We start from the raw sequence: 15,237 nt of genomic DNA on the forward strand, positions 1-15,237 counted from the left end.
TTAATTCAAACCAGCCGTCGTAAGGATGCTATATGTTTTATTTGAGAAATAGAGACAGGTAGCCGTGTTCGTGTTCGTATGTCCTTCAGCCGAACAGTCCTCCCGGGTTGATTCCAGCGCTGCGAGAAACGACGTCATAGCTTCAGATTGTTAACGTCGACGTCATTTGACAATTATAGTTTTCTAAGACGGTGCTTGCGATCAGTGCATTTTTTCGAAAGGGGGGCTCAAAGGATTAAAAAATAATGGGTAATAAAGAAAATATTCGCATGTGTGTCATACTGATTTTACGAAACGCATGGAAAACTTTATATACCATCGATCTGGCTCGTTTCGTAAAATCAGTATGACACACATAATATCTGTTCAGTGACAATGCAATATGAATATATATCCAAACGGTACATATCACTTCGGGATATGGGTGATGCGTAACTTTTTTCCAATTGATTTTCAGATTCAGTGAGTGGTGGACCTCAAGGACATGGTGGACATGGTGACGGGTGAGAAGTCCCACGACAGCTTGTAACCCTGATCCCGTGAGCATATGTCGCCGCCGTGATTAGTTAAAATATTGCCGGATTATACAATATTCATTTTTTTCAATCAGATAGGGTTCCGACTTTAAATCATTCAAAACAATAACTAAATAAATCATTTAAAACAATAATAGATTTGTAAAGAATTATTTGGTCGGATTATGGGATTTGTGTATTGGTATATTAACTGCCGGGCAAAAGAAAGTATACACTTAATAACTGGATTTGACCCGAAAAATACAAACGGTATCAAAACGTTGCTTGGCTGAAAACAGTCGCCGAAATAGTACAAGGTCCAAAAAATAACTGATACGCGTATTAAATAAATCTCCCTCGAATAACCATTTCTTGTTTGTTTAATTTTTAGCCACCATCAAACGTGTATGGGTGTTTTCCCTGACAGTTTATGTTCTTATCTGCCTTGTGCTCATATTGATATAAAAAGCTCACTCGACTTCGCAGATAAAGGCTTCTGAATAGCTGCAGTGCTCGTCATCCCACGAGTAGTCGGCGTGCATGGAGAGGCAGCGTTCCCCGGGGGACAGGTTGTTAGGTTCCCCCTGATGCCAGAAAAACTGCGTGATTGGCTGTCCAGTTGACGCCCATATCCAGTCCCCAGACAGCATGTTCGTCCCGTCCAGCCAGAAGTCCACATTACCTGGGTACAACGCTGTCGGGAGAGTGAGTGAATGAGTTTACACCGCGTTGACCAAAATGTCAGGAATATCGCGTCGAGTCAAGTTTATATGGAGGAAGGAGACCCAGAGCATACTCTCTATCTCCAGGGCTGATTTCGGTACACCTACACCAAACCCTGCATCCAATCCCGTGGTTTTCGCGATCTCATATTATTGATTTGATAGGCTACGCTACTCGGTCTAACGGACCAATCAGAATGCGTGTTACAAACAGCCTCAATGTTGAGTTGGCGATATCAACAACATGACTGCCATTGATAACGATAGAGTTTGCGAGAAATTCAGCATTGAAAAATTGACTGACACGCAAAAGAAAGCCCTCAAGACAACTTGATGGAAAAGATGATCTTCATGTCCATTAAAACTGGCGGTGGCAAGTTCTCCCTCACCCAGCTCCTCATTCCTCATCTCGACGTTAAATTGGTCGGTAGAATTATGATGAAAACCAAGGGCAAACCACGGAAATGGATCCAGGGGTAAATGTGGGTTTGCGGAAATGCGAGCCCTAGAGATATAGAGGATGAACCCAGTTCGTACACGTTTGCCACTTTAGCGAAATCCATGAACCAAGTTAATGGGTGAGTTGGGCCTTTGGGGTCAGCGGTATTCAAGCAATTACATTGCAGGGAACAGCAGACGTTTTGAGGCTGCTAACCCCCTTTTTGTACGCGGTATTGGAGAGTCTAATCAGATGGTATTCGTGACGCGGTACGCAAATAAAATCGTATTTGGTACGCAGATTCAACATTAAAAAATATACTACTATTACGTAAAATCTTTCCTTTATAAAATTTGTTTTATCCTTCCTGGTAGACTGAACTCACCTTTGAGGGACGTGACGTAGCCCTTCAGGAAGTCGTGTTCTCTCTGACTCTCTACCTTGGCCAGGCTCAGTCCGAAGTCTTTGCAGTACGCCTACAGCAGAGACAAGGTTAGAGTGAGTGAGCTGGATTTAACGCCGCTTTTTACAGTATAAAAGTTGTATCGCGGTGTGTCAGCTAAATGTTGGAGGAGAGCACGAAGTGATGCAGGTCTCAGACGTTTACCACTTCGGTGAAACCCACGAGCACGGGTAGGGTGCTGACAAACCTAGAAACATAATCAGGGCGAACCGGGGCTCGATACTCACAATCATAGGTTTCTGGCGTGCCCAAGGGACGCAACTCTGCACAGCGAATCGCGGCGCGTTAGACGACTGGGCCACCCGTGTCCCCGACAAGTTTAGCCTGCGTCTGTGTACCGCAGTGAGGTGAGGTGAATGGGGTTTAATGTCGCGTCCAAGACTATTGCACTTATAAAGTGGCGTGCATGCACGTGTGTGTGTGTGGCTGCTTGTACTAGTCCGGACTAATGCCGAGTTTATAGTGCTAGTCCACTGAGATACCATGTCGCGAATATCCAACTCAGACACAGTATACTGACTCCGAGCCGACACAGTATACTAACTCCGAGCCGACCAGTCCTTGTTTTAGCCCCTTAATGCCGAGCGCCTGACAGGGTAACAACAAGTCCATCTTTTAGCGATTTTGATTGGACTACACATTAGTCCAGCCAAAATGTAACTCCATAATACCAGCCTAGTTCGGCAAGGGTGGAAACTGGACTTTTATAGTAAGTTAACTCACTTGCCTCGGGAAGATGACGGGATATGCTTGGGACTGTTTTGGGGAGTTCTGGGGAAAGTATTTTTTCCCTTAACAAATCGCTCAGTGGACATGCAGCATGTTCGGAGTTATCATGTTTTGTGAGTCAAAAACGACATTTTGTTTCAGAGAAAAAAAACCTGTATGTCTTGACAGGTGACTGAAATAATACCTTTGTAGTACAAATAATATCATTGCATATACTAACTATGTGGCAGGGTTTCATTAAAACGTCGCCACAAGATGTGGAATTAACATGACCAGTATTCAGAATTTCCGTCGTTTCACTGCTGGAATAATTCGAGACATGGTGACATTGTCCCATTTACCAATTGCGGCCGTATGTTTAATTGCAAACATTCAGTCGTAACTTTTATTTCATTATATAGAGGGGAATAATCAGTATGTCTTGTAGATGGTAATTTACTGTTTAATTGGATACGTGAGGAAACCAAACTGTCAAACCGACATCATAATCTGGTCCCAGTGGATGTCGATTGCATGGGGACTTGGTTGTAGGTGCCCGGACTTCATGACGTCATACGTACTTCAGCTTCCGGCCAGGTGGCCTTCTCCGGGAACACTTTGTAGCAGGAGTCATCATGGCGGACAAAGCCGTTCGGGCAGCTGAAGACGACTGAAACTTATAAACCATCAAGATGAATGAAATTATCAACCACCCATCTTCCCGAGGCAAGAGAGTTAACTGACTATAAAAGTCCAGTTTCCACCCTTGCCGAACTAGGCTGGAATTCCTGGGCTCGATCGTAGCGCCACCAGTGGCTATTACGAGTTATGTCCTTGCTATGCTTCTCCTATTGACCAATCAGATTCAACCTCTCGTATCACTTGCATTTGCTTCAAACAAGTCAAGACGATCTCATCGATAATCAAGATCTATATTGTGATAAAACGAGTCTGACATCGCGAAGCGCATCAAATCACGTGTTCACCTTGATTAAAAACATGAAAAGATTTAGAAAATATCTGTTGACAACGAGTTAGCGGGGCACATGCTTTGCAAATCCTGCAGTCGACCGAAATCTGCATGACACTTTACGAACAGGATTTCGATTTCGGTGCGCGATTTTGATTGAACTATGCATAAACTCCTTAGTCCAGCCAAATGTAACTCCATAATACCAGCCTAGTTCGGCAAGGGTGGAAACTGGACTTTTATAGCCAGTTAACTCACTTGCCTCGGGAAGATGTCAACCACCAGGCTGAGTGAAACTTATCAACCACCAAGATGAGTGAAACTTATCAACTATCAGGATGATTGAGTAAATGTTGTTTTCCGCCTTCAGCAATATTCGATGATGATATATTTGAGGCTGGTGTCATTAGGGATATTACATTCATCATATCAAGGAGTATCTCACAACAGGCGACTGCTTTCAGTCTAGCAGGGTTTGTAATTTTTTGGGTCAAATCCAATTTTCAAGTATATACTTTCTTTTGCCTGGCAGTCTGTTTGATTGTATCCTACATTTCCACGTGGAGATAAGCATGGATCACCGGTCATCGCGTTTGTCCCAGAATATTCACGTGGAGACAAGTATGGGATACTGGGTGTTTGATCTGGTAATGGTATGGGTTACCATTTTGCCCCAGAATTTCCACAGACGGACGAGCATGGAGAAACGGACACATATTCTGCCCCGAATCTCCACGACATTCCTGGGTCATCTCCACAAAGGGATGTTGTATGTTGCATATGTAGTTTGTAGTCATCTCACTCAAATATGAAGGACAGTAAAATGTTATACATATTATTACCTTTACATTGTGAAGCATTCATTTATTGTTGAGCCGAGCGGCATTCATTTTCACATTCAGCCGACACTGATCTAACTGATACGGGGACACGGGTGGCCCAGTCGTCTAAGGCGCCGCGAATCGCTGTGCAGATTTGCGTCCCTTGGGCACGCTAGAAACCTATGGTTGTGGGTTCGAATCCCGGTTCGCCCCGATTATGTTTCTAGGTTTGTCAGTACCATACCCGTGCTCGTGGGTTTCACCGAAGTGGTAAACGTCTGTGACCTGCATCACTTCGGGCTTTCCTCCCACATTAAGCTGACACGCCGCGATATAACTGGAATGCTGTTAAAAGCGGCGTTAAACCCAACTCACTCACTCTAACTGATACACTGCTCAAAGTGGCGTTTAACATAGCGATAGTCATTGGACTATTGAATACCCCGATGACGTGGGACATTGTTCATAATATCCATCTCTGGTTTGTTTGGTCCTGACTCGACAATGTACAGGCCGTCGTCATACGTGTGTCATATTGGTGTGTGTGGCGTGACACGATACACTGAACACATACTTTTGACATGTTTGTTTGTTTGTTGTTTAACGCCTCACTCAGTAATATTCCAGATATATGACGGTGGCCTGTAAATAATCGAGTCTCCACCAAACAATCCATCGATCTGGGCAATGGGGATACGATGACATACATGAACCACGTCAGAGAGCCTGACCACCCGATCCCGTTAGTCACATCTTACGACAAGCATAGTAGCCTCTTACGGTAAGCATGGGTTACTGAAGACCTATTCTAACCAAGATTTTCACGGGTATACTGTAGATATGTGTACTTACTACTCGCTGCCGACAGGGTCAGAAGGAACAGGTGTTTCAAGAATGCCGCCATGTTGGAGAAGATAGCCCGCAACTAACTCGGACATACTAATCTATATTGCGGTGATTCCGCGTATATATATCATCAGGGTCAACACTATCTCTCCTGGTTTTTAAATTCAAAATCTGACATTCATTATTTTCATGTGTGTCATATACCATCCTCGATTATCAAGTGTGTTCTGTGCCCATCAGAACCTGGACCCATCATTTGAATCATACGATGCTAAATGTTGCCATGCAATCAAATTACGCTCATGAGTGAGAGAAATTCCGTGCTGAGTTAGTTACGAGAGATGGTGACGTCACTTCCGAAACGAAGCTATTGTGGAATAGAGTATCTATCATAATAAAATGGTGAGGTGAGGTTTAACGTCGCGTCCAAGATTATTGCACTGATATAGCGACGTGCATGCACGTGTGGGTGTGGCTACTTGTACTAGTCCGGACTGATGCCGAATTATAGTGCTAGCACACTGAGATACCATGCCGCAGTTTAACATGAATACCCCACTCAGACACAGTATACTGACTCCGAGCCGACCAGTCCTTGTTTTGGCCCTTTAATGCCGAGCGCCAGACAGGGTAACAACAAGTACCATCTTTTAACGTATTTTGGTATGACTTGGCCGGAGATCGAACCCCGGACCTTCCTCTCTCCGGGCGGACGCTCTACCACTAGACCACGGAGGCGGTCTAATAAAATGGAAATATAGGACAGGTCACAAATCAGGTGAAGTTAAACAACGACGGAGAGTCTTTGGATGGGTGACCGCGTTTCGGAAGCTTGGCTCCTGAGTGTTTCTAGGGCTTCGGTCCTGTCTCACACTGAAGCACATTTAACACGTGATGTCTCCTTGGGGAAGTTTGTTCGAAATGTGCCTCTGTTCACTCAGCAGTGAATAGGTACCCGGTAGGATGAGAAATATTGTGGTTGTTAACCTTCAAAGGCCTCATAGGCAGCTTGGGTTGTATACTCCCCAGGGAGCTTGGAATGATTGTTGAGTGCACTCTGGTCCACTGACTATCGCTTTGAGCATGTGGAAATATGCGCAATATAAATGGCCTATTATTAAGAGATGTCGACATTTCGGGAACTTCAAAATTCCTCAGTTATAGTGACTGTGTATTTCGGCAAAACGGGAGTGAAAATACTGGATGTCCACATAGTAAACATTTCATGTTTGTGAGTGGATTTGGATTTGACAGTATCAAAGTGTTTATCAATAATCAAATCTTAACAAACCCGTGTAAGGTCAATCACCCAAGCGGCTAACGTATTGTTCCAGATGACATAGCTTCATCTCCATTTAATGGATCGACGGTGCGGAGGTCCAAGGTTGTAAGAGTTGACGAAAACGAAGATCGGAAGCCTAGTTGATGTGGTATGGGATGTAGCGATCCCCATTTACAAATGGTAGCCTATCGGCTTTCACCGTTTACGAGTGGTAGCCTATCGGCTTTCGGGGCGGTCGGGTAGCCTAGTGGTTTAAGCGTTCGCTCGTCACGCCGAAGACCCGGGTTCGAATCCCGACATGGGTACAATTTGTGAAGCCCATTTCTGGTGTCCCCCGCCGTGATATTGCTGGAATATTGCTAAAAGAGGCGTAAAACCAAACTCACTCACTCACTCATTATTTCTTCAGTGTTCTTTGCGATTTATCGCGTAGCTATGATATATTCATTGTTAAAGAATACTGCTATCTCATTGGCCGTCGTGAGGGTGCCACCTGCAGAATACACTCGCACATGGGTGCAACGTGTGACGCCCATATATCTTGTGTTTCCTGTCGTGATAGGATATTGCAACAGTTTACTTGAAACCAAATAAAAAGGGAATGGTCCTAACAAAACAAGAAAACATTGAGGGCAAATCTGGGTATAGAAACCACGTTCATAGGATTCCGGTATACCCAAGGGACGCAACTCTGAAAAGCGACAAGACGACAGTTCTACCCGTGCGCTTCGGAAATGAGAAGCATAAATAGTTGTCTGTGTAAAAATGACAAAAATTCACATTTAGTTTTGAAAAACAGTTTTATTGGATAAGTTACAGAACGACAGTTCACTTTCCAGGGTTGAGTAAAAGTCTGAAAAATGCAAAGTTTTAACAAGAAATTCATTTTGGACATCAGCAATGTAAATTTGAACAAATAAATACATTAAATAGATAAAGTACTGGGCAAAAGAAAGTACTCACTTGAAACTTGGATTTAACCCGAAAATTGTAAAAGTAATCTAAACTTTACATGGATGTAATTTTCAGGTGAATAACACAAATATAAAGCTCGTACCAAAAACACTGTAAATATGTGTTTAGAATGTGAACACATACAAGACATGTTTAGGAATGTGTATAGATCCTAAACGGAATACACATTTGGTATATTCTATCGTCTCACAGCTTAAATACCGCCTAAACACAACATCCCCATAATATAAGCATGTGCGGGTCTTTCCAATAATTAGACCCTAAACACGTTTAGTTGCTAAACACATTCCTAAACATGTTTGGACCGCCTCCGTGGTCTATTGCTAGAGCGTCCGCCCGTGCAGGGAGGTCATGGGTTCGATCGACGGCCGCGTCATACAAAAAGACGTGAAAAGATGGTACTTGTAGTTACCCTGCCTGACGCTCGGTTTAAGGGGAAAAAACAAGGTTCATCTTGTACATAATCATGTGCATGCACGTCGCTGTATAAATGCAATAATCTTGAACGCAGCGTTAAAGCTCATTTCACATCACCAGCTTACCTAAACATGTTTGGTATCCTAAGGCATGATTAAACCTTCAACGCGTCAAAATTATGGGACAAGCAATGCTCTCAGGTTTGTGTCCTGGATTTAAACACACTTTTTACCACTTTCATTTTTAGCATCCATCAAACATGTGCGTATACTTTCTTTTACTCATTTGTGTCCACGAGGAACGGCAAGTGTTTAGAAGTAGTACATTGAACAGGACCCGTGAAGATCTGGGGTAGAATAGGTCTTCAGCAACCCATGCTTGACGTAAAAGCGACTACGCTTGTCGTAAAAGGCGACTACGCTTGTCGTAAAAGGCGACTAACGGGATCGGGTGGTCAGGCTCGCTGACTTGGTTGATGCAGGTCATCGATCCCAATTGCGTCGATCGATGCTCATGATATCAATCACTGGATTGTCTGGTCCAGACTCGATTATTTTATAGACCGCCGCCATATAGCTTTAATATTGCTGAGTGCGGCGTAAAACAACAAACCAAACCAAAACGTTGATCAGTACTTGAATGGACGTGTTACACTCACTGTTTCTCACACAAAGGGTAACCGGGGTACGTGCAGTGTTCGTCGTTCCATGTGAAGTTTTTCCGCGCATAGAAGGACAGACAGCGTTCAATGGCCCCCGAGTTATTGGGTTCTCCCGGGCCCCAGAAGAACGTCTCTATCTCCTCATCCGTCCCTGCCCACGCCCACTCAGTCGACATCATGTGGGAGCCCGCTGTCCAGAAATCGGGAGCATGTGTGTAGCTGCCTATAATAACAATAACCATACTATAAAATAATTATGATGGTGGTGGTGTTGTTGATGGTGATGACGACGATGACGACCAATAACAACGTGATGATGATTATGATGATGATGATGATGATGATGATAGTATTGTCAGAGAAATACTACCGTGTGTGCTAGTTCTTTATTCTGACCGTCTGACTCAATATAAAGACAACTGAAGTATGCTTTCAGGAAAATCGAAAAAAATAATTATTTATTAATTATATATGAAACCAATATAGTAGTATTGATACAATAATCTCATATATACTGGGAAGGTGGAATAATATGTGACCTCACTGACCTTGATGACGACAGAACTGGACTCACCTCTGTGGGTGTAGAGGTAGTCCTTGAGGAACTTGTACTCGTCTGGACTCTGGACAATGGTCAGACTCATGCCGAACGCCTTGCAGTACTCCTGTATGAGAAAGCAAATGTTGTGTTAACAACTACAACGTTCCAAATGATTAGCATTTGCATTTAAAAATTACATGCATTACATGACCCATACATTGGCATTTTGATACACAGTTTTTTTCACTCCGTCTTTTAGAAGTACATGTATTATGAATGAAATTAGAATATGAATAATGTAAAACGGTCACATTATGGGATGTGCATGCATAACTTTACCATAAAAAGGGCAATAAGATTCTCAGATATTCTGGAGTAGCTCCGCGGTGTGGTTGCGTGGCTGCGCAAAAACAATTTCACCGCCTCTCCCCTCCCCCCATAAAAAGTACCAGTCCCTAAGAAAATATAAAACTCCGTTTCCTGCTCCTTTTCCCTGTGTGTATTTGTTTTGTTCATATCACAATTATGTTATTATATGAAGCTAATCATGGCAATATTTTGGCAGAGGGGTACTGAATTTGTGAAACTTTGTGCCCGACAACTATCCTTGTGAATAAAAAATGGTCAAGTAAAACCATCCTGAATACATTACGAATGCGAACAATAATTAAGGAGTGACGAACAAGTGACTCACATCAAACATTATGACGTGAGACCCCTACAGACGTATTGTGTTTCACAATAGCAGATAAAAGCGACATAACCCTTTTCACACAATCATATGACATATCTGCTGAAGGCAGTGTTCGTTAAACGATTTCGACTTTTTCAAAAGCACGTGTCACTGAATCACTATCAAATAGTGAGGATACCAGAAGATCGCGAGTGTATTCTGCAGGTGGCACCCTCACGACGGCCAATGAGATAGCAGTATTCTTTAACAATGAATATATGATAGCTACGCGATAAATCGCAAAGAACACTGAAGAACTAATGAGTGAGTCAGTGAGTATGATTTTACGCCGCTTTTAGCAATATTTCAGCAATATCACAGCGGGGGACACCAGAAATGGGCTTCACACATTGTACCCATGTCGGGAATCGAACCCGGGCCTTCGGCGTGACGAGCGAACGCTTTAACCACTAGGCTACCCGACCGCCCCCTGAAGAACTAACCGTGGTTTATTCACGATAAAACATTGCTCTACCATGACGTCATTTCTGCAGATTCGAACATGCTCTCGCATCTTGATGATGTCGTAAATTGGAAGACGTTACTTTTTAGAGGGAAGTGAGATGTTCTCCATAGATGTAGCTGGTAACCGCTGATGAGACGCACTGGATGAACGATCGCATTCAAATGTGGGATAGATATGACAATAGGTATTAGGAGAAAAGATACACAGAATGGACGTGAAAACTGTGAGAATATCCGGGAAATACCAAAAGTAACGCCCCTTTTAATAAAATGTACTTGCCCGACACTGCCGAGGTCGGATTGTATTCAGGGCACATCTTTATTTAAATACGGGTAAAATAAATTTAAGCTTGTACATTCTATCAACATCGTAGGAGAGACTGTATAAAATGTTGATATCTCATATAAGAAATAAACGACTCGTCGTCCTTGTTTATCCTAAATAAAACACTGCTGCGACCCTCATGGTTTATTCTGCCTGCAGTGTTTTATTGTACGGTAAACAACTCCCACTCGTCGTTTACTTCTTAAAAAATATACAGTAAACTACGGTTATAACGAACCCAAAGGGACCACTAACTTTAGTTTGTTATAACCGTAGTTCGTTATAAGCATATATACAGTATAACAATAGCACATAGTCGGGACAAAACCATCAGTTCGTTATATCCGTCAGTTCGTTATAAGCGCGTTCGTTCTAAACGTACTTTACTGTATTGTTGTTCACCCTTTGTATCAACAACGGAACATTTCTTTGTAGAATGTTGTGATAGGGTTTGGTCATAAATGGTGATATATTGGTTTTTAGCCATGCGGAATATTTGAATATATCCCGGTTTACCATTGCAGTGAGCCAGGTGCCGGTCTCCGGGAGGACGATGTAGCAGGAACTACCATGCTGAACAAAGCCCTTTTCACACGACGCACCTGTGAGAAAGGCAATAGGGAGTAATGCGAGGACAACAGGATAAAGACAGTGTAACGGCAGTCTTTAGATGAATATATGATAAAGATAAGGTCAATACACAGCTGGGTTTTACGCATGTAAACGTGGAACGTTGGGTGGGGGCTGGGCGGGGGGTACAAAATAGGGCAAAACGAAAACAAACTGAATAAAAACGAAGACAAACTGGATGCAAATAAACGAAGACAAACTAAATATAAAACGAAGGCAAACTGAATACGAATAACGAACACAAACTGAATACAAAACAAAGACAAAATAGTGCAAGTCGATGGAGAGACAGTCTCCTCAAGACAGGACGTGAACTTACTGAGCGTCACGCTGATGGAGAGACAGTCTCCTCAAGGCAGGACATGAACTTACTGAGCGTCACGCTGATGGGGACACAGACTCCTCAAGGCAGGACATGAACTTACTGAGCGTCACGCTGATTGAGAGACAGACTCCTCAAGACAGGACGTGAACTTACTGAGCGTCACGCTGATGCATGGAGAGACAGTCTCCTCAAGGCAGGACATGAAGTTACTGAGCGTCACGCTGATGGAGAGACAGTCTCCTCAATACAGGACATGAACTTACTGAGCGTCACGCTGATGCATGGAGAGACAGACTCCTCAAGGCAGGACATGAACTTACTGAGCGTCACGCTGATGAGGAGGCAGACTCCTCAAGGCAGGACATGAACTTACTGAGCGTCACGCTGATGCATGGAGAGACAGTCTCCTCAAGACAAGACATGAACTTACTGAGCGTCACGCTGATGGAGAGACAGTCTCCTCAAGGCAGGACATGAACTTACTGAGCGTCACGCTGATGGAGAGGCAGACTCCTCAAGGCAGGACATGAACTTACTGAGCGTCACGCTGATGGAGAGACAGTCTCCTCAAGACAGGACATGAACTTACCGAGCGTCACGCTGATGGAAAGGCAGACTCCTCAAGACAGGACATGAACTTTCTGAGCGTCACGCTGATGGACAGACAGTCTCCTCAAGGCAGGACATGAACTTTCTGAGAGTCACGCTGATGGACAGACAGTCTCCTCAAGGCAGGACATGAACTTACCGAGCGTCACGCTGATGGAGAGACAGTCTCCTCAAGGCAGGACATGAACTTACTGAGCGTCACGCTGATGGAGAGACAGTCTCCTCAAGACAGGACATGAACTTACTGAGCATCACGCTGATGGAGAGACGGTCTCCTCAAGGCAGGACATGAACTTACTGAGCGTCACGCTGATGGAGAGACGGTCTCCTCAAGACAGGACATGAACTTACTGAGCGTCACGCTGATGGACAGAAGTCTCCTCAAGGCAGGACATGAACTTACTGAGCGTCACGCTGATGGAGAGACAGTCTCCTCAAGGCAGGACATGAACTTACTTAGTGTCACGTTGATGGAGAGACGGTCTCCTCAAGGCAGGACATGAACTTATTGAGCGTCACGCTGATGGAGAGACAGTCTCCTCAATACAGGACATGAACTTACTGAGCGTCACGCTGATGGAGAGACAGTCTCCTCAAGGCAGGACATGAACTTACTGAGCGTCACGCTGATGGACAAACAGTCTCCTCAATACAGGACATGAACTTACTGAGCGTCACGTTGATGGAGAGACAGTCTCCTCAAGACAGGACATGAACTTACTGAGCGTCACGCTGATGGAGAGAGAGTCTCCTCAATACAGGACATGAACTTACTGAGCGTCACGCTGATGGAGAGACAGTCTCCTCAAGGCAGGACATGAACTTACTTAGTGTCACGTTGATGGAGAGACAGTCTCCTCAAGGCAGGACATGAACTTACTGAGCGTCACGCTGATGGAGAAACAGTCTCCTCAATACAGGACATGAACTTACTGAGCGTCACGTTGATGGAGAGACAGTCTCCTCAAGACAGGACATGAACTTATTGAGCATCACGCTGATGGAGAGACGGTCTCCTCAAGGCAGGACATGAACTTACTGAGCGTCACGCTGATGGAGAGACAGTCTCCTCAAGACAGGACATGAACTTACTGAGCATCACGCTGATGGAGAGACAGTCTCCTCAAGGCAGGACATGAACTTACTGAGCGTCACGCTGATGGAGAGACAGTCTCCTCAAGACAGGACATGAACTTACTGAGCATCACGCTGATGGAGAGACAGTCTCCTCAAGGCAGGACATGAACTTATTCAGGGTCACGCTGATGGAGAGACGGTCTCCTCAAGGCAGGACATGAACTTACTGAGTGTCACGCTGATGAGGAGGCAGACTCCTCAAGACAGGACATGAACTGACTGTACGTCATGCTGATGGAGAGACAGTCTCCTCAAGACAGGACATGAACTTACTGCACGTCACGCTGATGGATACACAGACTCCTCAAGGCAGGACATGAATTTACTGAGTGTTACGCTGATGGACCCACAGACTTCTCAAGACAGGACATGAACTTACTGAGCGTCATGCTGATGGAGAGACAGTGTCCTCAAGGCAGGACATGAACTTACTGAGCGTCACGCTGATGGAGAGACAGTCTCCTCGAGGCAGGGCATGAACTTACTGAGCTTCACGCTGATGGAGATACAGTGTCCTCAAGGCAGGACATGAACTTATTGAACGTCACGCTGTTGGAGAGACGGTCTCCTCAAGGCAGGACATGAACTTACTGAGCGTCACGCTGATGGAGAGACACTCTCCCCAAGACAGGACATGAACTTACTGAGCGTCACGCTGATGGACAGAAGTCTCCTCAAGGCAGGACATGAACTTACTGAGCGTCACGCTGATGGAGAGACAGTCTTCTCAAGGCAGGACATGAACTTACTGAGCGTCACGCTGATGGAGAGACAGTCTCCTCAAGACAGGACATGAACTTACTGAGCGTCACGCTGATGGAGAGGCAGACTCCTCAAGACAGGACATGAACTTACTGAACGTCACGCTGATGGACAGACAGTCTCCTCAAGGCAGGACATGAACTTACTGAGCGTCACGCTGATGAGGAGGCAGACTCCTCAGGGCAGGACATGAACTTAGTGTACGTCACGCTGATGGAGAGACAGTCTCCTCAAGGCAGGACATGAACTTACTGAGCGTCACGCTGATGGAGAGACAGAGAAGAAGGAGCAGCATGGCAACTGTTGAGACTGTGACCTTGCCTTGTGTATTGTCTGGTGTTGGAACACTGACTGCGTGTTAAACTATATATCTTGACTAAGGCTTCAAGATAAGCGAGATAGGTAATGAATCTTATATCCTTTTTATCTCTTATATAACATATTTGTTTTCAAAAACGAGGCCAATCAGATAAGCTATATATATTATTCAGTATTTAGGTCAGTGACTGTCAATGTTGAGCAAAACTGAAATTTTGCGTGCGTCTAGAATTATCCTCGCGCATTGGCCTTTCGAGCTCCTGAGATGTTTTTTTCTGATTACGTGTCTTGAAACAGTCCATATACACTAAAATTAACACTCGGGTGGTCAAATGGCCATGTCTTCTTAAACTCAGGGCACAAGGCGCCGTGCTTCGTGTGTTTTGGGTTGGAGGAGGCTACCTTGGGAATAGATTTTTAAAAGACAATTTATCTTTGACATGTGTACAATGATACGCTACATACGAAATACTAACTATAAGATATTATCACTCTCCTACCCAGAGTTCCATGCGGCCGGCAGCCAGCCAGCATAGTACCTCTACCACAGGCTAGCGCCATGTGACGATTCGT

General features: G+C 44.4%; 1 protein-coding gene and 1 pseudogene across 1 annotated transcript; both read right to left on the reverse strand.

Moving 5' to 3' along the window:
• Positions 1-5,576, reverse strand: LOC139459539 (C-type lectin-like; annotated as a pseudogene).
• A 3,221-nt stretch (positions 5,577-8,797) lies between these two features.
• LOC139458790 (perlucin-like) lies at positions 8,798-14,721 on the reverse strand. Its single transcript, XM_071240208.1, has 4 exons — positions 14,599-14,721; positions 11,400-11,485; positions 9,394-9,484; positions 8,798-9,042 (listed from the first exon to the last, which is right to left on the reverse strand). Exons 1-4 carry the CDS (start codon positions 14,639-14,641, stop codon positions 8,813-8,815), a joined length of 450 nt encoding a protein of 149 aa, XP_071096309.1. The 5' UTR covers positions 14,642-14,721; the 3' UTR covers positions 8,798-8,812.
• Between the last annotated feature and the right edge of the window lie 516 nt (positions 14,722-15,237).

The sequence above is a fragment of the Haliotis cracherodii genome, unplaced genomic scaffold (genome assembly GCF_022045235.1).
Source record: "Haliotis cracherodii isolate W230 unplaced genomic scaffold, xgHalCrac1.p SCAF_13, whole genome shotgun sequence".
Taxonomy (NCBI): domain Eukaryota; kingdom Metazoa; phylum Mollusca; class Gastropoda; order Lepetellida; family Haliotidae; genus Haliotis; species Haliotis cracherodii.